This window comes from Eulemur rufifrons, chromosome 7 (assembly GCF_041146395.1).
Source record: "Eulemur rufifrons isolate Redbay chromosome 7, OSU_ERuf_1, whole genome shotgun sequence".
NCBI lineage: Eukaryota > Metazoa > Chordata > Mammalia > Primates > Lemuridae > Eulemur > Eulemur rufifrons.
Window position 1 is genome coordinate 140,627,054 of NC_090989.1, and position 27,488 is coordinate 140,654,541.

At 40.0% G+C, this 27,488-nt stretch overlaps 1 protein-coding gene across 1 annotated transcript in view; it reads left to right on the top strand.

Moving 5' to 3' along the window:
- FBXL2 (F-box and leucine rich repeat protein 2) overlaps positions 1 to 27,488 on the top strand; it is a 77,676-nt gene that overhangs the window by 44,803 nt on the left and 5,385 nt on the right. The window contains exons 3-13 of the mRNA XM_069473379.1: positions 2,640 to 2,694; positions 2,964 to 3,038; positions 8,374 to 8,468; positions 16,619 to 16,687; positions 16,787 to 16,882; positions 17,107 to 17,233; positions 17,372 to 17,446; positions 18,795 to 18,925; positions 21,076 to 21,136; positions 21,939 to 21,983; positions 22,580 to 22,636. Coding sequence (XP_069329480.1) covers positions 2,640 to 2,694; positions 2,964 to 3,038; positions 8,374 to 8,468; positions 16,619 to 16,687; positions 16,787 to 16,882; positions 17,107 to 17,233; positions 17,372 to 17,446; positions 18,795 to 18,925; positions 21,076 to 21,136; positions 21,939 to 21,983; positions 22,580 to 22,636 — 886 coding nt within the window. The remainder of the gene's footprint in view (positions 1 to 2,639; positions 2,695 to 2,963; positions 3,039 to 8,373; positions 8,469 to 16,618; positions 16,688 to 16,786; positions 16,883 to 17,106; positions 17,234 to 17,371; positions 17,447 to 18,794; positions 18,926 to 21,075; positions 21,137 to 21,938; positions 21,984 to 22,579; positions 22,637 to 27,488) is intronic.

A 27,488-nucleotide genomic window follows, 5' to 3' on the forward strand; every position in this document is an offset into this window, starting at 1 on the left:
AAACAGCATGCTCACTAAATGAAAACTACTTCATCTGATGTTAACAGTTGAAGAAATAGCATTGTCAACCTAAATGAGGAAACTGAGGCAAGATTAATATAGACAGTTTATTTGGGCCAAGGTTGAGGACTGCAGCTCAGGAAACTCTGGGAAGTGCTCCCAAGAACAAAGGAGTGGATCGAGTTTTTAAAGGAAAAAAGGACGAATCAGGAGAGGGGCGATTGATTACAAAGGTTACTTTTCAGGAATTCTCATTGGTTTACAGATGTAACATTGTAAGTGCTTAGCTGTGCATTGTTGAACTATAGGGTATGAGCATGGTGTCCAGTGTATGGCATTGCTGGGTTAATTTATGTCCGTGGCGTCAGTCTGTCTAGAGCCCAGAGCCCACATAGCAAGTAGCTTCAAGAGGTGATTACTAGCTGGGAGTGGTGGCATGTGCCTGCAATCCCAGATACTTGGGGCAAGAGGATTGCTCGAGCCTGGGCAACGTACTGAGAACTCATCTCTTAAAAAAAAAGTACTTAGCTCAAAGGGAAGTGAGATATGACTGCTGTCACATTTCAGTGCTGCTCTGGGCCTGATAATTTAAAGGGACTTGCATTCCTCAGATACAAAGTTTCAGCCCCACCCCCCCATCCCGCCCTGTTTGTGGAAAGATTGTCTTCCATGAAACTTAGGAAGGTGGGGGCGGGGGGTGCACACAGCAGGAAATGAGTGAAGGGCGGAGCAAGTGAAGCTTCCCTGAAACTGGTCCCTAGTGCCAAAAAGGTTGGGGACCGCTGATCTAGTCCAATTCTGAGGGAAAAATGACCATGTTAAACTTTCCAAGGCAATATATGTTGTGGTCATGGGCTTGGGCTCTGGACTACCTGGGTCCAAATCCTAGCTCCACCTTTACTGTCAGTGTGGCCTGGGCAGGTTACTTAACCTCTCTGTGCTGTGTCTTTATCTGTGAAACGGAGCTGGTAACAGCACACACCTCATAGTGTTGTTGTGGCAATTAAATGACTAACATATAAACCCCGCCTGGCACATAGTACATAATCAACTATTTTTATTATTACCAGTATTATTGCTGAGAGGCGATAGACCATGTGGTTCTCCGAGGTGATACGTTCTTAAGGGATTTTCAAGTGAAACTTAGCTAACTCCTTTGTCACCTTCAGCTTAGACTTTAGAACCCAACCTCCACATGAAATGCATTCTGCTGTACTAGACTAGTTTCTCTCTCTTTGATGCTTGGTTTTTGTTTTTTTTTAGGGAGTTAACAATCGGTTGTGGCTGGTTGTGGAATGGTCATATGGCACAGAACACAGATATTGCGGGCAGGAGGGCCTGTGGGTTTGGCAAGATGTATTTCCATAGAGGAAATATAGGTGTATAGATACCCCAAAATATGTTTAATATATATATTTACACATATTAATATTCCGGCCACCAGCATTTTCCTATATACAAAGATCCTTTAAGTCTTTTAAGGTCATTGCAGCTCTTACTATGTTTCTATCCTTTGCCTTTCACTAGAAAATGCTTGGAGCCTATGTTGTAGGTTGGCAGGTATGTAGTCACTAGTCCCTGGGTACTGTGTGTAGGTGCGTTATTATAAGATACAACACTGTGGTGTTTTATGGCTCTCCTGTTCTTCCCTGGGCCCATGGATTTTTAACTCACCATTGATTGTTACCTTTGAAGAATTCTGAGGAACTTTGTAAGTGGCTGTTTGCCACCTCACCCCTCTTACCCTTCCATACACAGAGGCACATACCCTCATATTTACCTTCCAGGACTGCCAGAATTGAGACACCATTCTTGTCCTGACCTCAACCCCACTGCCCTTCTTCTCAGAAAAGCTGCTCTTTGTTTTCAGCTATCACTCCACAGCACTGAGGCACACACAGCTATTTTCTCACCATCCTGTCAATCAGCAGCTCCTTTCCTGCCAGAATGTCGGGGGCTCACTAGACCTCTGCCATGCTGGTGGCTTCTGCTTCCTCTAAGAGGCGTTACTGATGTCAGCCAAGTTTTTGTTTGCTGCTGTCTGCTTTTCTTTTTTCCCCATCTTTCTCATCTTTCTTGGCTTTTTGTTTAGCAAAAACTGGTCACTTATAGACCTTACCACTAATGAATGCTGTCTTTCTGCCAGGTGGACAAACACATCAAAGCAAACGGGCTTCATCACAAAGCTTTTTTTGGCCTTGTTATTTGACTCTCAGGCATCTGTGCCTGTTTGGTGCATCTGCCGCCAAGGAAAGGGGTTTGTGCTTTGGATGGGGACATTAGAATTAGAAGGATTTAACTGTTACCAGGCTGGGTGCCTGGGAGATCAGAGAGTTGGTCTTTGAATAGAACTACTTATGATCTACTTTGCCATATCCATTTCTTAGGACAAGGAAAATAAAAGTTTAATGAGTTCTGTTATAAGAAAATTTGTATAGTGTGTCTAAAACACCTTCTGAAAGTTCAGACATTTAATATTTTACAATAGTTATGTAAAATTATTATACACTTAATGTATTGCAAATTGAGGAATCGTGATAAAACTTACATATCCAGGTGGTGTGTTAGAGCTTCCAAGTTATAATTATCCTAAAATTTTAACACCACTTCTCTTTTGTGTTTTTTCTTTTTCTTCATAGAATATTTTCCTTCTTGGATATTGTAACTTTGTGCCGATGTGCACAGATTTCCAAGGTACAGTATTCACCAGATTTTTAATCATTAAATATCAAGTTTTGTTAGAATGAGGATGAGTTTTAGTTCAAATAAACCATTAAAAATTAAAATCTATTATCTTTTAATATAACCCAAATGTTATCATAATTCTACATTTGATTGTTGATATACATCAAGAATAAAAGCTTGGAAATACGTACAAAGGTTGAATCAAGACTTTCTTTAATGGTCCCAGTAAGTGTATCTCTTTCACCTCCATTCCTCTTCCTTTACCTCCTACCTCCCAGGCTTGGAACATCTTAGCCCTGGATGGAAGCAACTGGCAAAGAATAGATCTTTTTAACTTTCAAACAGATGTAGAGGTAAGTTAGCTTTGATTTAGACAGACGACTTTAAGCGATAAATAACTGTTCCCCCTTTCCTGCCTTCTTATTCTGTTGCATTTAGATTTAATAGTCAAGTGCCAAGGTGGAACAGAGAAAAGAAAACTGGAAGATATTTGCATATGTTAATACCAAAATTCTGCTTGTATTTTACTTTCACTGTGTATCAGTAACCGATTACTTTTCCCTCTTGTTCGTGTTTGTAGTCTGAGTTTTACCACTTGGCTTTTTAAAGCCTTACACCTGCATCATTAATACCTGGCTCAGTGCTTTAACCTTAGGAAACTTGACAAATATTTATTGATATGAAAGATCCACTGAGAATTCTAATTCAGCATCAAGAATAGTGAAATGGCATAAAGCATGGGCCCAAGAGTGAGGCTGGAGATCTGATATGTCACCCCAGCTCAACCACTTAGGCCATGTAATCTCTCAGTGCTTCTATTTTATTTTCTTTAAAATAGATAATCTTCAAAGGCTTTTATAATTCCAAGAATCTGGTTTATGTGTCTGTAAATATGTAAATGTCTCCATTTAAATATGGTAAACCTGAACAAATGAGGAAAGTTTATTTTATGACAACTTTATATTCAATACTAAATTTTTAACCAAAAAGAGAGAGAGCAACAGGGTAATAAAGGACATTGCACGTAGTAATTGTCCAGAGCGCTAGTTTGAGGCTCTTGAGATTGTGAAGTTTATTATCTACCCAATGTTAGTAGGGTAGATAATAAACCTTATTCATTTTCAGTTTAGCCAACTCAGTTACAGTGGTGGAATTGCATTTTAATTCAGTTACGTAGTGTATTCCCCAAGTATTTTTGTCAAGGTGTGTGTTTTATGTCTTTTCTAATGGATAAAGAAATGAATATATGTAACAAGAAGATGGGTCAAAGCTAGCTACTTAACCTGGTGTTACCTATACAAACTAATGGTCAGCTGTGGAGGCCGTTCACCTCCTTTGCTAGGTTACTTACTGCTTCAGAGTCTCTAGTCCCCACATTAAACCTGTGGAGCAGATCACTTACAGCACGTGGGGCGGAGCACAGGATTTCCCACAGCTGGTGTTGGGAAACCATTCATTTCTGTCATATTGTGGTGCTTTGAGCCTGGAAGCGGGCAGGAACCTTAGCGATTCATGCCATCCTGGAAGGATAAGCTCCAGTTCCTGGCTTAGAGTAAGGTCCCTGAAGTAAATGTTCTTTAACGCCCTTTCCAGACTTGATAGCAAAAACATACTGGCATTCCGTACCAGCCAATGTAATTCCCCTTCAAACAGATAATCTCTAATTCTTTGTTCATTATTTTTGCTTAATGATATTGAGGAAGACCTTAAATTGTAAAAATTGTTGTCATTTCTACTGGCCAAAAGAGTTAGTGTTTTGAAAAAATTTGACAAAACATTTTCCCTTTTTCTGTGGTTCTTAATGTCTCCTCAGTTTTGATGATTTTTCCAAATTGTGCAACTTTTTGGAAAGCATGTTAAGATATTTTAAATTCAGATATTACAAAAATACTAGTATTTCAATTAAATATCACTGCCTTGTACATTATTTGATTAAGGAATTTTAGCTGACTACTGATGTTCAGCGAATGGCTATATGTGCGAATCGCAGAAAGACTTAGGAGTAGATCCATTAAAAGGAGAGACTAATTGATAGTTCACCAGTTGTGTAAAGAATTACATGTGAATACCTGAAATTGCTGGCACCAGGGTTTCACTCTAGTTTCATACTAGTTCGTTTCCCTTTTGGGCTAGCACCTTGAGTCTAGGTTGGAGTATAAACCAAGTCTTGGGGCCTCCCACAGCCTTTAAACAGGATCCTTTGGAAGCATTCAGTGGATAAACAGATGGTGTTAAAGACATGCCCTTCAGGAAGGAAATGTTGATTTATGGATACACTGATAGAAGAGAGAAGGTGCCAAGGATAAAGACTAACACTTACAGTATTCACTGTGTGACAGGCATTATTCTAAGCACTTTGCATATATGAATACATATAATTATCTCAAAAACACCATCTTGAAGAAACTAAGGCACAGAAACGGATGAGAAACTTACCCAAGGACACTCAACAAAGAGGAGAGTGTAGGTACCTTGAATGGTGTGGGTTGCACAATTGGTGTGATTCAAAGAAAACAAAAAGGCAGAATAAAGCATCTGGGTGGCCAGTGCCCATGGTGCCTTTCCTTCAACATCACTCTTTCCCGAATATATGTGGTTTCCCTGAGGTTTTGCCATATTCCATGCCTTTAAAAGTTGGACATTTTGTTGCCAGTGTCTTCAGGGTTATTAAATATTGTGGTAGGCCAAAAATGAGAATTAACCAAGTAATATGTTAATCTAAAAGTCATAACTCCAAAGGTCTTTTAAGCCCATATTAGGGCTTAATTTTGTCTAAAGCCCTTCATTCTAAAATGCATACCTACAACATATTGGCTAGTAGATAAGATACAGAGTCATTGGCTTGAATATTGTATTTGGAATGGCTTTGCTCTTTTTTTCCCTCTTAGTTGGAAACAGTGGAGCAGAAAGTTGTCTATGTAATTTTTTTATTCCAGTACAAGAACTTTTGCTCCAAAGAAAGGAAGACTGGGAAGTTTATATAAATGTTACTAACTTGAAATGGAAAAAAATATATCAGGTGCTACATCTGTAAACGTTCATATGGAGGGGGTTTTTTGCTCTTTGTTAGGTACTTAAATACTTATCTTAGATTTCCGAGTCATAACCTTTTTTCCCCATGGTGACAATGATTTATTTTATAGTTGTCTGTAATTTTGCTTTAAAAAATAATTATTGGCTTAGGTAGTCTCAAAGCGTAAATAAATGCTAGTGGTATCAAAGTTTAGATTTTCAACTTAATTTTTTTTTTTTTTTTTTTTTTTGAGGCAGAGTTTTGCTCTATTGCCCAGACTAGAGTGCAATGGTGTGATCATAGCTCACTGAAACCTCCAACACCTGGGCTCAAGCCATCTTCCCATGTCCATCTCCCAAAGTGTTGGGATTATAGGCATGAGCCACTGCACCCAGCTGGATTTTCAATTTAATTAAAATGTTAGCCAGGTAACAGTGTGTTAGCCCCATCTTGCAATCCTGTGGTTTGATATATCCTAGTCAATTTATAGTGCTCACAGTTCAGTGCTAAGATTGCTGTTTTATAAAATGAGGACAGGCCTGGCACAGTGGCTCACACCTATAATCCTAGCACTTTGGGAGGCCGAGGTGGAAGGATCACTTGTGGCCAGGATTTCAAGACCAGCCTGAGCACCACACTGAGACCCTGTCTCTACAAAAAATTTAAAAATTAGCTGGGCGTAATGGCATGCATCTGTAGTCTCAGTTGTTTGGGAGACTGAGGTGGGAGAATCACTTGAGCCTAGGAGTTCAAGGTTACAGTGAGCTATGATCATGCCACTGTACTCCAGTCTGGGCGACAGAGCAAGACCCTATTTCTAAAAAAAAAAAAATAAAAAATAAAAAAATAAAGTGAGGATAGTAGTATTCAAAATAAAGTGGCCATTTTTAACTTTTCCTCCCTTGTGGAGGTAAAGAGGTCATAGTTGGTATTTATAATTACCTTCTTCTACTACCCATTCTGTATTCCCCTTGCTTTCAACCAGGCACCTCAGCTAGTCATAGTTCTTTACTTGGTGGAGTGATGCAGACCATCATTCCTGAAGTGTCTGGGCTATTAGTGCCTGGATTGGTTTGTTGTAGTTTGCTATTGACCTTAACAACAGGGTATAGTAGTACTACGGGACATCAAAGGATCTCCTGTATTCCAGAAATACTCTTTCTCTTTTTTTTTTTTTTTTTTGAGACGGAGTCTCACTCTCTTGCCTGGGCCAGAGTGCCGTGGCGTCAGCCTAGCTCACAGCAACCTCAAACTCCTAGGCTCAAGCGATCCTCCTGCCTCAGCCTCCCAAGTAGCTGAGACTACAGGCAGCCACCATGCCTGGCTAATTTTTTCTGTTTTTAGTTGTTTGGCTAATTTATTTCTATTTTTAGTAGAGATGGGGTCTCGCTCTTGTTCTGGCTGGTCTCGAACTCTTGAGCTCAAGCGATCCTCCCGCCTCGGCCTCCCAGAGTGCTAGGATTACAGGCGTGAGCCACCGTGCCCGGCCCAGAAATACTCTTTCTTACCTCCATTGTGGAGTGTCCATGAGGTTTTTTTGACTATTAAATGATCTGTAATAGGTACAAGAAAGTGTTAAAATCATTCCTGACAAAAGGGAAATGTTTAAATCAATGTTCCTTTTCTTTTTGCCTCCTCTAATATCTTTGCCCATATTCAGGAAAAGTTCCTCTTTCAAAGCAAATGTGTTTTTTTTTTTTTTTTTTTTTTTGAGACAGAGTCTCACTCTGTTGCCCAGGCTAGAGTGAGTGCCGTGGCGTTAGCCTAGCTCACAGCAACCTCAAACTCCTGAGCTCAAGCGATCCTCCTGTCTCAGCCTCCCGAGTAGCTGGGACTACAGGCATGCACCACCATGCCCGGCTAATTTTTTTTCTATATATATTTTTAGCTGTCCATATAATTTCTTTCTATTTTTAGTAGAGATGGGGTCTCGCTCTTGCTCAGGCTGGTCTCGAACTTCTGAGCTCAAACGATCCGCCCACCTCGGCCTCCCAGAGTGCTAGGATTACAGGCGTGAGCCACCGCGCCTGGCCGCAAATGTGTTTAAATAGGGGACTACTAAGGAGGATGAAAGGGGAGCTTTTTCAATACATTTTCATACTTTTAGAATGGTACTGTTTAGCTAAAGTAGAGTTTCCTTTTTTCTGTTTTTTCTTTTTTCTTTTTGTTAAATTCAGGATATTATGGGGGTACCTAAATACCCATCAATACATGAGTGGGTTAATAAAATGTGGTATATGTATGCCATGGAATACTACTTAACTACAAAAAACAGGGTTTTCTTTTTTAAGCAACATTGTTTTAGATCCCTGCTCGGTGGCCAGTGTTCCGATAGCTGACCTCACAGATCCGTATGATTGTTGGATTAGCTGTGAGCCTTGGTTTGGGGAGGCCTGGTCCTAGGGCTAAGGCTTTCAAAAGGCAGTGCACTGGGTTTTTTTGTTTTGTTTTGTTTTGTTTTTAAGGAAAACCTAATGCTTTAATTGAAAACATTTTTCTGTGCTTGCCACCACCTTTATGCATTAGGGATAAAACTGAGGTGCTAGAGGAATGTTCCAAAATATCTTCTATTGCACTTGGAAAAATATATTCAATTCCTAAATTTCAGCTATTTTGCTGTTAGATAAGCAGCATGAAAAAAAAATGATATTTTTTTCCAACTTTCTTGATTAAAGGGTCGAGTGGTGGAAAATATCTCGAAGCGATGTGGTGGATTCCTGAGGAAGCTCAGCTTGCGAGGCTGCATCGGTGTTGGGGATTCTTCCTTGAAGTAAGTCAAATCCACAGGAACTCACTCTGTCATGGCAGCTTGTAGCTGACATTTTTATTCAGCAAAAACAAACCAAGCCTATTATATCCTTTTTTTCTGTTAGATTCTTTCTACTGTAATTTTCAAAGAGTAGTGAGAGAACCATGACTTTGGAGTAGCAGGCCTAGGTTGGAAACCGAGCTATACTGTTGTTAAGGATGTGACCTTGGGACAAATCATTTCACCTGGCTGAGTATCAGTTCTCTCTTTGGCAAAGTGAGGGCAGTTACAGCTCCTGCATAGGAGTGTCTTGGCATCACGTGAAATCCTTTATTAAAAGGATTTGTTCTGTAAAATTTGGATTCAGTCAAAAGGCCACACTCAAGGATCCAGAAGGCCACATGTGGCCCTGAGGCTGCAGGTTCCCCAGCCCTGGAGCACATAATAATATCATAATATTTGTTTACCTCTCTTCTGTTCCCTTCTTCACTTCCCTGTCTTCCTAGTTTTCTTCTCATAATATTAGCCATCTTTTTATATCAATTATGCTAGTAAAATAATTCTTACAAAAATTTTCTTAGCATAAGCTAGAATTTTGCTTACTTATAATGGGGTATGATACTATATTCATTTTATTATAGTTAGCAATGTATCCTATCCAACCAAATGCATGCTCACCTCTTACTGGATAGCCATTTATTGGAAATGTTACCAGACCACTGTTAAGAACATGTGCTTTGAGGTTTTCTGGAGACAGATATGATGAGAACCTTCACGTCCTTATCCTCGTGGCCTCTACTATTGCTTCTGAGGCTGGCTAAATTAGGACACACACCCCAGATGCTTGGAACAGATTTTGTAAGCTTGCAGACTTAAGTATCACCACAGTGTACGTCAGTCGCAGACCACCAGTAAGAATGTGCAGTGTATAGTGAATGCAGTATATAGTTAATGTTTGTAATTCAAACATCTGCTGCACCATTACTAACAAAATTGATTCACAATGTCTTTTAAGGATAAGAACACTCACATTAAATGTTATGGAACAAAGTGATTTTTTTTTTTTTTTTAAATCAAGAAATGCAGGCCATTACATCAGATTTTCTGCTGTTTCAAAAGCTTTGTAATCCAGTGGAATGGACTGATTATATCTTAACAGGAAGCTTAAATGTTCCGATAGGTCCTAAGATAATTTAAAATAGAGAACATAAATCTAATAATGGTTCCATTAAAGAAACTAAAATAAATGTGAAGATGTGGGTTGTTGATGAGGGATATCAAAGAAATACATTCTTATCTTGGCATTTGGAATAAAGTCATATCCACTAGCAAAACTATCGGATGAGGCTAAGACTGTTTATTGGTTTACCCTGAGTTTTAGAACAAAAATGTACATTAATTGGTAAGATATCTATACATTTTTATATAGATTACACTGAGAAATAATGGTAAGCATAATCACAAAATCATGACTCAGAAGGAATTTTGTTACCCCTTCAGTTTGTTTATTGTAATCACCTAGAACCAGCCTTGGCCTCTACTCTGCCCCGAAGTTTGTGTGGTGGTTGTTTTGGTGGGAGGGGCCTGTTCATTTACAAATGATTGTTGAGCCCCTACTATAACAGACACCGATTTAGACAATGAAGCTACATTAGTAAACAAAATAGATTAAAAGCCAGTACTAATGGATCTTGTATATACATTCTCCATAACTCCTGCTCCTTTATTATATAGCAGTCCTATAGGTTTTTGACAGCTTTATTGAGATATAATTGAGATACAGTAAGCTGCATATATTTAAAGTGTATAATTTAATAAGTTTCGACATATGTATACACTCATAAAACCAACACCACAATCAAGATAATGAACATATCCATGTCCCACAAAAGTTTCATCATGTGTTTGTGTAATCCCTCCTTCCCACCCCTGCTCCATCCCCAGGCAACCACTAATCTGCTTTCTTTCATATAGGTTAGTTTGCATTTTCTAAAATTTTATATAAATACAATTATACAGCATATATTTCTTTTTTGCCTGGCCTCTTTCTCTTAACAGAATTGCCTTGAGATTCATCCATGTCATGTATATCAGTAGCTCATTCCTTTTTATTGCTGAGTAATAGTCCCTTGTATCAGTATACTACAGTGTATTTATTAATTCATCTGTTTATGGGCATTTGGATTCTTTCCAGTTTGGGGCTATTACAAATAAAGCTGCTATGAACATTTGCATACCAGTCTTTGTATGACATACATTCTCATTTCTTCTGGGTAAATACCTAGGAGTGGAATGACTTGATGATCATTTAGTAGGTACATGTTTAACTTTTTAAGAAACTTCCACACTGTTTCCCAAAGAGATTGTACCATTTTACATTCCCATCAGCATGTACCAGCATTCTGGTTCTTCTTCATCCTTGCCAACATTTGGTATGGTCAGCCTTTTTTAATTTTAGCCATTCTAACAAGTATATGTAGTGGTATTTCATTGTGGTTTTAATTTGTATTTCTCTAATGACTAATGCTGTTGAGCATCTTTTTATGTACTTATTTGCTATCCTTGTATCTTCCTTGGTGAAATTTCTGTTCTAATCTTTTGCCTATTTTTTTTATTAGATTATTGTCTTATCATTAGCTTTTCAGAGTTCTTAATATGTTCTGGATACAAGCTCTTTATGAGATATGTGCTTTGCTAAAATTTCCTCTCAGTCTATGACTTATCTTTTTACTTTCGTAACTGTCTTTTTGAAAAAAAGTTTTTAATTTTAATGAAGGTCAATTTGTCAATTTTTTTGTTTTATGAATCATGCATTTGGTGTCATGACATCATCACCTAATTCAAGGTCATAAATTTTTCTCCTACATTTTCTTCAAGAAGTTTTGTAGTTTAGATCTATGATCTTTTTTAAGTTGATTTTTATATATGATGTGATATAGATTAAAGTTCATTTTTTTGCCTATGGATACCCAGTTGTTCTAGCACCATTTATTGAAACAACCACCCTTTCTCCACTGAATTGCCTTTGCACCTTTGTTGAAAATCAGTTTTCCATAGACATGTGGGACTATTTTTGTACCTCTATAGTTTTCATTGATGTACAAATAAATCAGCTTGTCAGTTTTTACAAAACAGCCTGCAGGGATCTTGATTAGGATGGTGTTGAATCTGTAGATCATTTTGGAGAGAATTGACATCTTGACACTATTGAGTCTTCCAACCTATGAATGTGGCATATCTTTCCATTTATTTAGGTGTTTTGAGATTTCTCTCACATGTTTTGTAGTTTGCAGTATACAGGTTGTGCACATCTTCTGTCATATTTATTCTTAAGTATTTTGAAATGCTGTTGTAAATGGTACTACTTTTTATTTTAATTTTTAATTGTTCATTGCTGGTAAATGGAAATACTATTGATTTTTGTACATTGATCTTTTATCCTGTAACCTTGGTAAACTCACTAGTTCTAGCAGCTTTTTTTGTTGATTTCTTTGGATGTTCTACATAGATAATCATATCACTTGTAAAAGAAGATCATTTTTCTTTGTTTCCAGTTGATGCCTCTTATTTCTTATCTTGTTTGATTGTACTGGTTAGAATCTCTAGCACAATGTTGAATAGAAGTGGTGAAAGCAGATATCTTAGCTAAGTTCTCAGTTGTAGAGGGAACACATTCAAGTACGATGTTAGCTATAGGTTTTTTGTAGATGATCATCAAATTGAAGAAGTTTCCTTCTATTCCTAGTTGGCTGACAATTTTTTTTTAGATTGGGAATGGACGTTAGTTTTTGTCAAATGCCTTTTAAACTCCATCTATTAATATATAGATGATCATATGGTTTTCCCTTTTTAGTTTGTTAGTATGGTGAATTACATTGGCTCATTTTTTAAATGTTAAAGCGACCTTTCATCCCTCAGATAAACCCTACTTGAGTTGTCATGTATTATATATTTTACATTTATTGGATCCTATTTGCTAAAATTTTGTTCAAATTTTTTGCAGCTATTCTCATGAGGAATATTGTTCTGTGATTCTTTTTTTGTAATGTTTTTGTTTCGTTTAGGTATCAAGGTAATACTGACCTCGTAGAATGAATTGGAAAGTATTTCTTCCTCTTCAAATTTCTGGAAGAGTTAATATAGAATTAATAATTTTTTTCTTAAATGTTTGGTAGAATTTATCATTGAGGACATCTGGGCCTGCACGTTCCTTTTGGAGAAGATTTTAAACTACAGATTCAATTTCTTTGATAGTATAGAACTCTTCACAGATTATTTCTTTTTGAATAACTTTTGGTAGCTTGTGTCTTTCAAGGAATTTTTCCATTTCATTAAGTTCTTGAACTTATTGGCATAAAGTTGTTTATAATATCCTCTTATTATCATTTTACTATCTGTAAAATTTGTAGTCATATCTCCTCTCTCAGTCCCAAAATTGGTAATTTTTCTCTCTTTTTTTTTCCCCCTGGTCAGTCTGGCTAGAGGTTTATTAATTTTATTGATATTCTGAAAGAACCAGATTTTATCTTCACTCATTTTTCATTGTTTTTTTTTGTTTTCTACTTCATTGATTTCTGCCCTGATCTTTATTATTTTCTCTCTTTTGTGTACTTTGGGCTTCATTTGGTCTTTTGGTTTTTCCTAGTTTCTTAAGATGGAAGCTGAAGTCATTGACTTGAGATCTTTTTTTCTTTACTAATATAGGAATATAATTCTATAAATTTCCCCTAAAGTACTGACTTAGTAACATTTCAAAAATTCTGATATGCTATATTTTCATTTTCATTCAGTTCAAAATGTATTCTAATTTCCCTTTTGATTTCTTCCATGACCCATGGGTTGTTTAAAAGTGTATCATTTAGTTTCCAAATATTTGGGCATTTTCCAGAAGAATATGTTATTTCTAATGTTTTAATAATTCCATTGTGATCACAGCACATAGTTTGTATGATGGAATCCTTTTAATTTTATTGAGACTTGTTTTATGTCCAAAAGTATGGTCTCTCTTGGTAAATGCACCATGTGTACTTTAGGAGAATGTGTATTCTGCTGTTGTTGGGTGAAGTGTGCTGTAATGCCAGTTAGGTCAAATTGGTTGATAGTGTTAAGCACATCTCCTGTAACCTTACTAATTTTTGACTACCTGTTTGATCAACTTATGAGAGAGGAGTAGTAAAATCTTCCTATAATTTTGTATTTATTTCTTTTTGTAGTTCTATCAGTTTTTGCTTCATATATTTTGAAGTTCTATTAGGTATATAAACATTTAGGGTTGCTATGTCTTTGTGATGAATTGGCTACTTTTTCATTATGATATGGCCTTCTTTTATCCCTGGTGATATTTTTTTGCTATGAAGTGTACTTTGTTTTATATATAGTCACTCCAGTTTTCTTTTAATGAGTGTTGGCAATATATATGTTCTTCTTTTACTTTAACCTATTCATATCTGTTAATATATTTAAATTTGGTTTTTTGTAGGCAGCAAATAGTTGAGTGTTGCTTTTTATCCAATACTATAATCTTTGCTTTTTAATTGGGATATTTAAACTGTCTGAATTTAATGTGATTATTATGGTTTAAATCTACTATCTTGCTCTTTTCTATTTGTCACATACATTCTTTCTTCTCCTTTTCCTCTTTTTCTGTCTTCTTTTGGGTTAACTGAGTATTTTTTATGATTTCATTTTATATCCTTTTAGCTTAGTAACTATAACTCTTCATTTTATAATTTTAGTGGTTGCTTTAGAGTGTATAGTGTACAACGTTAAGCTACTACAGTCTAACTTAAAATTATATTATATATGACTTTCTCCTCATGCAGACTTTATGATATTATGTTATTGTCATATATTTTAATTCTACTTACACTAGATTGTTAGTATTTTTAATAGTCAGTTGTTCTTAAGAGATTGAAATAAATAAAAAATTGTATATGCCCAAGGAGTTGCCACGTTCAGTATTCTTTATTCCTTATTATAGACATATATTTTCATCTGGAATCATTTTTCTTCTGCCTGAACAACTTTCTTGAACATTTCTTCTACTGCAGATCTGATTAATTCCTTTTCTCTATCAATCACTGGTTTTGATCAATTTGGTTATGATATGCCTTGGTGTGTTTTTCTTCATATTTCTTGTGCTTGTGGTTCTTTGAGTTCCTTGTGTCTGTGGGTCTATAGTTTTCATAAAGTTTGGAAAAATTTTGGCTATTATTTATGAAGATATTTTTCCCTCTTCCCTCTGTTTCCTCTTCTTTAGGGATTTCAGTCACATGTATATCAAGTTGCTTGAAGTTGTCCCACAGTTCATCTATGATCTGTTCTTTTTATCTTTTCTTTTTTTCTCTGTGTTTCATCTTAAGATAGTTTCTGTTTTCTCTTTTTTTTTTTTTTTGAGACAGGTTTCATTATGTTGCCCAAGCTGGACTGCAGTAGCTATTCAAAGGTGTGATCGTAGAGCACTGCATCCTTGAACTCCTGGGCTCAAGTGATCCTCCTGTCTCAGCCTCCCATGTAGCTGGAGCTATAGGCATGTGCCACCATGCCTAGCCCCATTTTGGATAGTTTCTATTGCTGTGTCTTCTCAAGTTCACTAATCTTTTCTTCTGCCATCTCTAATCTGTTGCTAATCCTATCCAGTAAATTTTCATCTCAGCCATTGTGGTTTTCATATCTAAAAGTTTAATTTGGGTCATTTTTATATTGTTCATATCTCTACATAACATGTTTAATCTTTAGCTTCATAGAAGTGTATTCTGTATAGTACAATTATAATAACATTTAATGTCTTTGCTATTTCTGCTATCTGTGTCAGTTTTCGGTAGGTTTTGATAGACTGCATTTTCTCCTCATTATAGAAATACTTTCCTCCTCCTTTGAAAACATGGTAATTTTTTGTTCAATGCCAGACATTGTGAATTTTACTTTGTTGGATGCAGATATTTTTTGTATTCCTACAAATACCTTTGAGTTTTATTCTGGGACACAGTCAAGTTACTTGGAAATAGTTCCTTTCAGGTCTTGTTTTTAAAATTTGTTAGGTTGTACCAAAGCGGTGTTTAGTCTAGGGCTAAGTGTACTCCACTTGTAAAGCAAGACCCTTCTCAATGCTCTGCCCAGTGCCCCAAGAATTTTGACATTTTTCATTCTTGGCTGGTGGAAATGGGCACTATTCCTCACCCTGGGTGAGCTCTGGCTCTTGTTCTCTCCAGTACTTTTTGTCGATTCCTTCCCTCGATTCGGGTAGTTTCATCACACACAGTACACTCATACAATACACAGATTCTCAAGGGACACCCTCTGAAGATCTCTGGAGTTCTCTTTGTAAAGTTCTGCCCCTCCAGTACTCTTCTTCTCTGGTAACTCTAGCTGCCTTGGTCTTTCTAGACTTTTAGCTCAGAGACTCTACCAGACTCCAGCTTGGTTCCCCCTGCCTGCCCCAGGGCGGATCAAAAGGAGCAGATATGGCTGAGACTAGGTTTTGGAGGCTTTTGAGTACTGCGTGGAAGTACCCAAAAGTCCTGACTTGATACTATAAAATATATCGAAGCTGTATTCCAGGGAGATGCAGATGACCTGAGCTAGTCCTTGCTGAATATGTTAAGCAATGAGTGGCGATTAGGGGATTTTAATTTTCTGCTTCTCACCTTGCAACCATGATTGAGGCAGTTGTCCTTCATGACTCAGTGTCCTCACCAGCAAATGGATTGGTTTTGCTACTGATCAACTACTGACCCCTATCTATGGCCATAGTTGGTTTCTCTAGAAAGACTCTAGGGTAACCAAGTAACAGCATGGCACAATGCAAGAAACATTCGCCCCCTGGCTTCAAACTGATTTTTCTATAGAGAGGAAGAAACAGAGCCAGACCTCCATTCTCAGATGATTCACCAAGGTGTGGCTGAAGGAGAGCTGATAGGTAGCAGTCCAGGGCTTTGCTTCTTAAAGTGTGGTCCCCACACTAGCAGCACTGGCATCACTGGGCAGTATCTTAGAACTGCACACTGTCAAGCCCCAGCCTCAGAATCTGCACTGTGACAAGAGCCCTAGCTGATTTGTGTACACCTTAATTAAAGTTTGAGGGGCACTATTCTAAGTGTGAATGGTTACACGTGCCCTCTAGTGGCTGCCCAGCAATTTGCAGGGAATTTTACAATGTTTTCTCATTTTAGGACCTTTGCACAGAACTGCCGAAACATTGAACATTTAAATCTCAATGGGTGCACAAAAATCACTGACAGGTAAGTAATGAGGATTAATTAGTGACCAAGTGGCCATAGGGAGAGTTAGGGGAGAGAAACGTGGTTCAAAATATCTTTAGTGCGTCTGCTCTTTTGCAGCACGTGTTATAGCCTTAGCAGATTCTGTTCCAAGCTGAAACATCTGGATTTGACCTCCTGTGTGTCTATTACAAACAGCTCCTTAAAGGGGATCAGGTAAGAGTGTCTGCTGTTGTGGTCAAGGGAAATGCCCAAAGCTATGAACATTCTGGTGTATATGAAGCCTTCCTAATGGTCACGTTGGAGCAAGAGATAAGTGACTTAGATAGGTCCCAGGTCAATTCCCCTCAAAGTTGCTTGTGATATACTAAACTCACAGTTGGTCATTAACTCTCTGTAGGAGAGACTGCACATAGGTGTTTTTTTTCTTGTTCTTTTAGTGAGGGCTGCCGAAACCTTGAGTACCTGAACCTGTCTTGGTGTGATCAGATCACTAAGGATGGCATCGAGGCTCTGGTGCGAGGTTGTCGAGGCCTGAAAGCCCTGCTCCTCAGGGGCTGCACACAGGTACCAAAGGGTCGATACAGCTGTTTACCTTATGTGTCAGGTGTGGGCATTCATCTGGGAACTTGTTGCATATTTCATGGTGCCCCACTATCCTCTTATCTGGATTCCATCCCTCTCTTACTTTCTCTGTCCACTCAGTTAGAAGACGAAGCTCTGAAACACATTCAGAATTACTGCCATGAGCTCGTGAGCCTCAACTTACAGTCCTGCTCAGTAAGTAGCGTGCCTTTCCTGAGCACCGTCCTGCTCTGTGTTCTCTTCTAGAGGGATCTGGTATGACTGAGATGATTGACCAGTGGCCATGTTACCATACCCTGATTTGTCATCCTGTGTCCTTATGTGACCTGTCAGTTTGTCACGAGAAGAAAGAAGAAGAACAACAACAAAAAAGACATCATACTCAGTACAAAGCCACTGACATCTCCCCTAAAAATAATGTAGATCAGTTCCTGATTCTTTTGAATAGAGTACTGGGGAAGCTATCAGGAATGCTGTGAACTAGTCACTAGCTAGTTATGAGAACAATTCATTATAAGGTCTCAATGTCTTTTTTTATTTATTATAAATTGGTGATGATGACACCTCATGTCTCAGTGGATAAAATGAAATAACAGATGTGAAAATGCTTTGAAAGATAAAGCACATATACAAGAGCAAGATGGCATTTTCATCAGGGCATTAGCTTATAGAAAACTATTGGTCCTTCTTCACTGCCATTGTAAAGACTGATCATTGAAGAGGATCCTTATGCTTGTTGCATCTGACTGGGTTTCTCAAGGGAACATAGATTTTGAGAAAAGTAAGAGAAAGCCCTTTTATTTTGTTTTTAATAAATGAATCATAAATCTTTAAGGTATCCGGTGGTGGGAGAAAAAACAAACTATCTTCTGAATGAATCTTGACTTTATGGGCGTGGACTATTCAAAAATAGGACCTTGACTTAGACATAGGATAGCACTGGTAGATGGCTTGAAGTGCAATATAGATGTGTGTGTTTATTTCTACATGACTTAGTATACTTAAGTGAACATATTATTTTGAATATGGCTAAGTACCTAGAATTCTAAGGAATTTATCAAGAATTTAGTGATTTACTTAATTTTCCTATTCTCTAAAACATTTGATGAAATATTATAAATATATATATGATTTATATAGTGAATATCTAAAGCATTAATCTGCAGGAATTCAACCAAATGTTAATATGTCACTTAACTAGGCAAATCTCATGAGCTCTTTATTTAATCTGATTTTTTTTTATCATGAGTTTATGAATTTTATGGGAAAAAACAAATCTCTGTCAGTTTTGATGACTTTAAGGGGGTGAAATTTTAAACTTTTCCTCTCCATTAGTAATTTTAGACTATTTTAAAGCTGTACAGAGATAACAGAAGTACATACCTGCCCTCTGCTTCTCCTTATTTTATAAGAAGTTACTAGGATAAAATGTTAGTAACCAGCAGCCAAAACTAACTGAGTAACAGTAGATCCCATTTTTCTGCCAGTGCTGTTTCAGTGTCGGTGGTGCCCTCTGATTTTTCTTTCTGTACACTTTCCCCAGCGCATCACAGACGAAGGTGTGGTGCAGATATGCAGGGGCTGCCACCGGCTGCAGGCCCTCTGCCTCTCGGGTTGCAGCAACCTCACAGATGCCTCTCTTACAGCCCTGGGTTTGAACTGCCCGAGACTGCAGTGAGTACACCATGCTTTTTGCTTTGCAGCTCAGAGCTTGGCTGGGCTGACCAAGAGGGCTTCCCGCAGAAGGGCAAAGGCTGCCAGCAGGTAGAATGGGCGGTGGTGGAGGCAGTAGTTATGGTGTTGTCGGCTTTTGTTGGGTAAATTGGGCTGGGACAGTGTGTAAATCCAGTTCATTAATGGGTATGCTGGGAGAGTTTAAAATGTCTCCCACCAGTGAATCCAAACCTTAATTTCTTAATGAATGTCACTCGTTTGCCCACCTATCCTATTACTGCCCTGAGCATCAGAGTGATCCGATGGCGAGCACAGGGACACCCTCACATCCAAATGACACCAGGTTCTCCTCTGGACCTGCTGCTAAATGGACAGAGTGGAGGGAATCACAGTCGCTTTCTTTTTTACCATCTTCCCCACTAGGAGAAAAGGTTTTGTTTCGTTTTAACATGTAATAATTTATATTCTGATTCTCAAAGTAATACATTATCATTACCAGCTGTGAATATTAAAATTTTAGTAATAGTAACAATATTAAAAACTAATCATAGCTAACATCAATGGGACTCACACGTGTTCCTGACTCCTTTTGTAAGCGTTATCTCATTTTATTCCCACCACATCTGTATTCTCACCTGTTTTGCAGAGGAGAAACTGAGACTCAGAGAAAATCACATAATTTATCCTGGGACACATGATGAGTAAGAAGTAAAACTAGTTTTTTTTTTTTTTTTTTTTTTTTTTTTGAGACAGAGTCTCACTCTGTTCCCTGGGCTAGAGTGCCGTGGCATCAGCCTAGCTCACAGCAACCTCCAACTCCTGGGCTCCAGTGATCCTCCTGCCTCAGCCTCCCAAGTAGCTGGGACTACAGGCATGTGCCACCATGCCCGGCTAATTTTTTTCTATATATTTTTAGTTGTCCAGCTAATTTCTTTCTATTTTTAATAGAGATGGGGTCTCACTCTTGTTCAGGCTGGTCTCAAACTCCTGAGCTCAAACAATCCTCCTGCCTTGGCCTCCCAGAGTGCTAGGATTACAGGCGTGAGCCACTGCGCCCGGCCCTGTAAAACTAGAATTTGAACTTACAGAGTTTGACTTCAGAAACAGCAGCCTTTAACTAAGCCCTATATCAGAAGCAGAAAAAAGATACTTTTTTTTTTGAGACAATCTCACTCTGTCACCCTAGCTAGAATGCAGTGGCATTATCGTAGCTCACAGCAATCGCAAACTACTGGGCTCAAGCAATCCCCCTGCCTCAGCCTCCTGAGTAGGAGTAACTGAGACGACAGGTATATGCCACCACAGCTGGCTGATTTTTCTATTTTTTGTAGATACGGGGTCATGTTCTTGCTCAGGTTGGTCTCGAACTCCCAAGCTCAAGTGATGCTCCTGCCTTGGCCTCCCATAGTGCTAGGATTACAGGCGTGAGCCACTGTGCCTGGCCGAGATAAAATGTTTTTTTATTCTTTACTTACCAACGAAACTGGTCCATTTCCTGTGCTTACACTAGTTGGGTATCTTTTAAGAATTGTCTATTTCTATCTTTTGCCTGATTTTCTTAGTGTTGTATTAGAGAAGATTCTGGGTAATTTTGAGTTTTCTGCTTAGTAGAAGGAATTTGGATTATCAAAACTGGTCAGAAGGGAGGTATAAGGCATTGTTTAACTTAAAAAGGTTATTCATGCATCCATCCCTGGTAAGCATGGGTGACTGAGAATTAACTTGTGTTTCATTGCCTAGAATTTTTAAAATTTCCTTTAGGGTAACTAAGAATTTCAATAAATGCAATATATCTCAAGATGATTTTGTTGAGTAAAAGTTCATTTTAATTATATTTAAAAGGTCACCAAATATTAGGATAATATTTAAAAACAACAACAATGTGCTACTGTGGTAGGAAGGCTGTGAATTTACTATTTACTCTCCAAGTTTGGTATGGAACTTGGGACTTTGGGCAGGTGACATTCCTTCCTAAGCTTCATTCTCTTCATCTGTCCAGTAGGGACAGTATTTGTGTCTACAAACACTAGGGCTGTTACCAGAAGCGGAAGCACATCAGGGAGCAGAACGAAAAGAATGTGCATGATAAAGTATGTGTTTCTATTATTAACTGGTTGGTACTTTTTTCTCCCCGCACACCCCCTCCCCAGAATTTTGGAGGCTGCACGATGCTCCCATTTGACTGATGCAGGCTTTACACTTTTAGCTCGGGTAAGATAGATTTTTTTTTTAAAAGGAACCTAAGAATTATAATTCACCTCCTGAATTCAAAGTGATTTGGAGTGGTTTTGGGGTGTTTAAAGACAACTACCTTTGGAAAAAACAGGGATAAAGTAGAACAGAATCCTCAGAGTATATTTTACAGTTTTCCCAGGTAGGCAGAAATCCAGGGAGTCCTCTAGAGTGTTCTGTTAAGGGTCTAGGCCTCAGTTTCACTTGGTCAGGTGGGACCACCCTGAGGGGCACCTCCTCCTGGCAGGAGACGCCCTTCCTCACAGGGACCCCAACTTGGCCTCTTGGCAGCTTCCCCTAACTAGGCTGTGCTCCACCCTTTGTTCCGTCTTCTACATTTCCCTGCAGACACTGACCACTGTGGGGCCCTTCTGGACCTGCTGCCAAGAACCCATGTCCTCCTGGGGGTATGATACACTCATCTTCCTGCCCCGCCGTGACCCCCCACAGTGTGGCACAGTGCCCCATCCCCATGCCCTCCCAGAGCCTATCCTGTGGCTAGAATTGATCTGCTGATGTCTGTGAGCCACTGGGAATGTGTAGGCAACTCTCTTTCTAGGTTGAGAGGATGAAATGCAGCCCAGGGCAGCCCTGTTCCCATTTCCAACGTAGGGCAGCTGCTCAGAATGCTGGTTCACTGGGTCACTTTAGGAACATGGCACACTCCTTAAATGGAAGAGAGCAAGGACACTGGGGCCAGTACTCAGAGGGACAGGGTAAGCCACCAGTGTTGCCTTGCCCACTGACCCACATGGTGGCTGTGTCTTGTGGACTCTTCCAGAATTGCCATGACCTGGAGAAGATGGATCTTGAAGAATGCATCCTGGTGAGTGGATTCCTGGCAGCCCTGTGGGTCTGCCCCTCAGTGACTGCTGGGCAGCTCGACACAGCCAGAGACAAGGCCTGGCGTCCCGCCCCTCCTCGCCCAGCCTAGGTGGCAGGGCATGGGATCCCGTGAAGGCCATGGTGGTGGATGTGTAAACTTTTGGCTGTTCTCAGTCATCAGACAAAACTATAGCAGACAAATTCAGAATAGCTCCATTTTTTGCCAAACTTCGGGGGCAGGGGAAGACTCCTTTTATTTTTCACAGAACCTGAGGGAGAAATAAGTTTGCATGCCCAGTGATGAGGGGTGGCTCCAGAGAAGGAGAGTCCTGGGGAACCCTCCTTGCCCACTCCCTCTTTGTCCATTGCCCCAGGTCCCCTCAGGGCACCAGAGGAGAGACCAAAGGATAGTTTTGTATCTCTAGGAGCGGGTAGGCTTGAGGGTGCTGGTGAAGAGAGGAGCTCCCAGCCCAAGGGTGCTTGAGATGAGTTTGTAATTCTTTTTTACACCTTTTGATTCCCATGTTCAGGAGAAGCCAGGATTAGGTATTAAGTTCTGGTGTAGAAGCCACACTGACACAGCGTGTTTCTCTCCAGATAACCGACAGCACACTCATCCAGCTCTCCATTCACTGTCCTAAACTGCAAGCCTTGGTGAGTTTGAGTCTGTTGTGACATTATTCACCTTTTAGGGATGAAAGAACCGTCCCTCACCACAGGAATCTGTTTGGGTTCCCTTTCTCTAGAGGTATCATCATTCTTGGTTCCAAAGATCTGTTAGTTGGACTAACTTGGGAGGCAGGGTATCTGAATATTACTGCTTTCATTTTACTGTGAACCTAACAGGGACCCATGCCCTTATCACGTCATTCAAGTTCATGTTCATCTTGTCAGATGGAGTGAAAATTATTAGCATGTTAAAATGTTATAATCTAAGACAAAAGATTGAGGCCATCCTATGTTATATGTATATTTCTTATCTGCTTATATACAGGGGGAAAGGAATGAGAATATATTGAAAGATCAAAAATGAGCAGTGAAAAGAGCCAATGTCACTCTTATCCACGCAGACATCTCATGCACATTTCACATCCAGCTGTTCAACTGGGAGCCTGGAGCAGGGAAGGGGTCACCATCCATTGAGTGGGCCCATGTAGGGGAATCTGTGCCAGGCCCACTAGATAACAGCCCTGTGATGTGGACACTGTGAATGGCATCATTTTATCAGTGAAGAAATGGTGGCTCAAAGTGGTTAAGGGACTTGCTCAAAGTTACACAGCTTCTCGGAGGCTCCAGATCTCTTGGCCTCCACTGGGTCTAGTCTTCCCGCTGAGCTGAGATGATGCAACAGACTGTCCTTCAGCCAGCCTTCCCGTCCTCTTTGAAACTTGCTTTGTCCTTCGGAGCTAGCATTCTGTAACATCATTAAAGCCCTATATGGCCTTGAATTACTCACAGTTTTTCCTTATTTTCACATTCCCTCTGGACACTTTTTCCCTCAAGCACAAGTATGGCTGGGCTCTGTCCTCTGGGACTTTTAAAAAGAATTTTGGGTCAGATTTTAGAGATCAATCAGGAATCTAGTAGCATCTGAATTCTCTGAGTAAATTGTTCCCCTCTACACATTGCAGATAATTCTGTAGTTCTAAAGTCTTTGCCCCCAAATTAGCTCAGATCCAGTTTTATAGCTGACAGAACCTGTAACCCAGATGTGCCTTCTCCTTTTATCCTCCGTACTTGTTTGTCTCCTGAGACCTTTGTCATCTCAGAGATGTGGGGAAAGTTTGGAGCCCTCTGCTGTATTTCTGGCTTTAACCTCCTACCTCTCTGCTGCCCAGGGGCTCTCTCTGTCCCACCTCAAGACACCCTAGGCTGAGACTCCCATCCCTTCATCTGTTTCCACAAGAAATCTCCTCACAGCAGGCATGCAGGGGCCCGAGGAGGCCGTCCGCTAGCTCCCTAACTCCTGCCCTGCCTTCCGCCTCCTCAGGGCTGCAGGACCCCGGCAACGGTCAGGGAATGTCTTCCGAATATAGTGTTCTCCCCAGCAGGGTTTCTGGTGACTGAAAATCTTGTCCTTTCTGTCCCCTGTGTTCATACAAGCTAATTCCATAAAGAGAACTTACAGTAAAAAATAAGATATAATAAAACCAGAAGTCTCAGGTAAGAACTCAAAAAACCTGAAGAAGAATTAGCAGAAAAGTAGGGAAACAGTTAGAGTTGAAATCATAACTTAGCTTTGAGATTCTAGTAGCCAAGACAAGGGGGGAATGCTATGGATTGTGTCTGCTTCTTATTCATCTAATTCACCGTCTAAACACTTCTTGAGGACCACCACGTGCCAGGCACTCTTCTAGGCACTTGACCATAAGAAGATAATTCATCAGGAGAGACCAACTTTATCCTGACTCTGGAATTCCAGAGGAGTATGTGTTCTGGATCCTTATTTAAAGGGCACGACCCGTTCTAATAGACAGTAATAGCAGCATTTCTGTCAACCCTCAAGCTAAGCCGAGGACAAATTGAAGTGCATTTCTGCCGCAGTGGCCCCACAGCACAGACGCACAGCAGCTCGCGGTCTGACGTGGGATGACGGCAGCACGTGAGGATGTAAGGGGCCAGCCAGCGTGGCCTGTGGCCTCCGAGTGCACCACGTACTGAGTCCACGTCTCTTCCCTGCAGGCCTTGTGCTGGGGCAGGCGGCCCCAAAGGAGTGGCCCCGTCCCCACTCTAAGGAACCTCACGTTCTCGAGGGAGAGTCAGACAGTGTTGACTGTGACAGACCCTCTAGGGGTCTACAGCAGGGATTCCTCCCCCAGCCTGCAGGGCTCAAAGGGGGCAACAATGTTGGGAAAATTCTATACGCTCAGAATTTCGAAATATGGCTTTTATCTTTTACTAAAGATCTGCAAGCAGGAAGATATGAGGAAAGTGGCCACCAACCCGAAACCAGGGAACTGCTGCATCTCAGGTCCTAACAGCAGTTTCTCAAGTTCTCCTTTATACGCGAGCAAGGCGAGTGTGCACGTATACCCCCGTCCAGGAGTCACTCTGCGATCCTCAAGCGAGGAAGGGCCTTGTACTCACAAAAACACAAAACTCACAGGCTATTTGAAACAGAACACTGATCTCGTGTATTTGAAAATAAGCCAAATACACATCTGCAAACAAGGAGAATCCCAGATCAGAAGAATACAAAGGAGTAGGACTGGGAAGGTCTGTGACGAGTCATGAAACTGGTTCAGAGGTTAAGAATTCTTTGAGTTCTCAGCTGATCGAATGTGTCATTGGCAGGTCCTGTTGATTATGGAGGGAAGAGTTTCCTCTTCGATACCAGAGCCAGTTTTTGTGGTTTTTTTTTTTTTTTTTAAATCATTTTATCATGCAACTCATTGGCCCTAGAAGCTATCGAAGCAGAATTGTAGCAGTGTTAGCAGTCTTATGTTAAAGAAGAATTACAGCCAAAAAAGATATATATAATAGTTTCTTTATTAATGTAAGATCTTATTTTTCTTCTGAGTTATTGAAACAGAATCGTGTAGAAAGTCAAGTCTATCAGATGTGAAATCACTCTCCCTTCGGAATGACAAGCACACAGGTTGGCTGGCTGGTAGACAGTCTGCTCTTGGCCATACGAGAGAATCTTGTCATCAAGCCACTGCTCACTGCTCTAGAGTAAAACATAGGATGTGAGACTTGGTAATATTTAGATGAACGTTTTCCAATTTAAAGTGGAAACATTGAACAACTTTGAAAGTAACAGTACACATAGAGTGTATCTTGTTTGTGTCCCAGTTTCATGCCCCACTGTCTGACCAGCATCACCCACCTTGTCCAACTGCAACAGTAATTGAACTTAAATGGGACCCCTTGATTCCACCATCTTTTCATTGCTGACCACCCATTTGATGGCCCCTTCCCTGCTCAGCCTAAATTCTGTGGTCAGTCATTAAATCTCTCCGTTGATCCTAGAGATAGAGATTCACCTTCCTCACCTGGCAAAGCTGTCGTGCTGTTTAAGTCTCACTCTCAGCTACAGAGCCAGTCCTTGGCGCAGGAGCAAGAGTAAGGTGGAGAAGGGCCTGAGGGCATTTTACACAGTGGAAATAGCGTGTGTTCTTTACTGGATCAACAAAAGCCCTGGCTGGGTTTTAGGGTGAGGGAGGAGGAGATGCGGCTGAATGAGAGGCCGGGACCCAAGTCTCACAGGCACTGCGAAGGAGGCGTAGACCCATTGCTCTTGGATGTCTCCAGCAGGCTTTGAAAGGCTGATAGTCTAGGTCAAGCGCATGGTGGCTCACATCTGTAATCCTAGAACTCTGGGAGGCCAAGGTGGGAGGATCGCTTGAGCTCAGGAGTTCGAGACCAGCTTGAGCAAGAGCGAGACCCCATCTCTACTAAAAATAGAAAAGTTAACCCAGCATAGTGGCGCACACCTGCAGTCCCAGCTACTCAGGAGGCTGAGGCAGGAGGATCACCTGAGCCCAGAAGTTTGAGGTTGCTGTGAGCTATGATGATGCCACGGCACTCTAGCCTGGGCGGCAGAACAGCACCACCCTTCTACCGCTGGTACAGTGTCAGCAGTGGCCTGCTAAAACAGATGATTTAACTAAGACCTAGAGTCTCATAATACTCAAAATATCCAGAATACAATAGAAAATCATTCATCATATCAGGAACAAGAAAAATCTGAACTTGCATGAGAAATGACAATCAATAGATACCAACACCTAGGTGATATAAATGTTAGAATCATCTGACAAGAATTTTAAAGCAGGCATCAAAAATGCTTCAGCTAGCAATTATAACTACACTTGAAACAAATGAAACAATTCGTGTCAGCAAAGAAATAGAAGATTTAAAGAAGAACCAAATGGAAATTTCTATTATTTGGTTCTATTTGGTTCTATTACGCTAAGTGAAATAAGCCAGTCAACAAGAAGACAACAACTGTTTTCTTTTCCTCACATGTTTCTACTTATATAAGGTATCTGCTCAAATTCATAGAAACAAAGTAGAATGGCAACTGGCAGGGGATGGGGAAGGGAAAATGGAGAGTTGTTTAATGGGTATAGAGTTTCAGTTTTGCAAGATGAAAAAGTTTTGGAGATCCACTGCACAGTATTATGAATATGCTTAATACTGAAGTGTACACTTTAAAATGGTAAAGATGGTAGCAACAGAAAGATAACAGGAAAATTTCCGAGCACTTGGAAACTAAACAATACACTTCTAAATAATCCGTGGGTCAAAGAGGACGTCTCAAGGGAAATTTTTTAAAACAATAGGTTTGGGGTTTTGTTTTGTTTTGTTTTGTTTTAGGAGCAGGGTCTTGCTCTGTCACCCAGGGTAGAGCACAGTGGCACAGTCATAACTCACTCCAACCTTGAACTCCTGGGCTCAAGCGATCCTCCCACCTCAGCCTCCCAAAGTGCTGGGATTACAGGCAGGAGCCACTGTGCCCAGCCAAAAATAGGTTTAATTGAATGAAAATACAAAATATTAA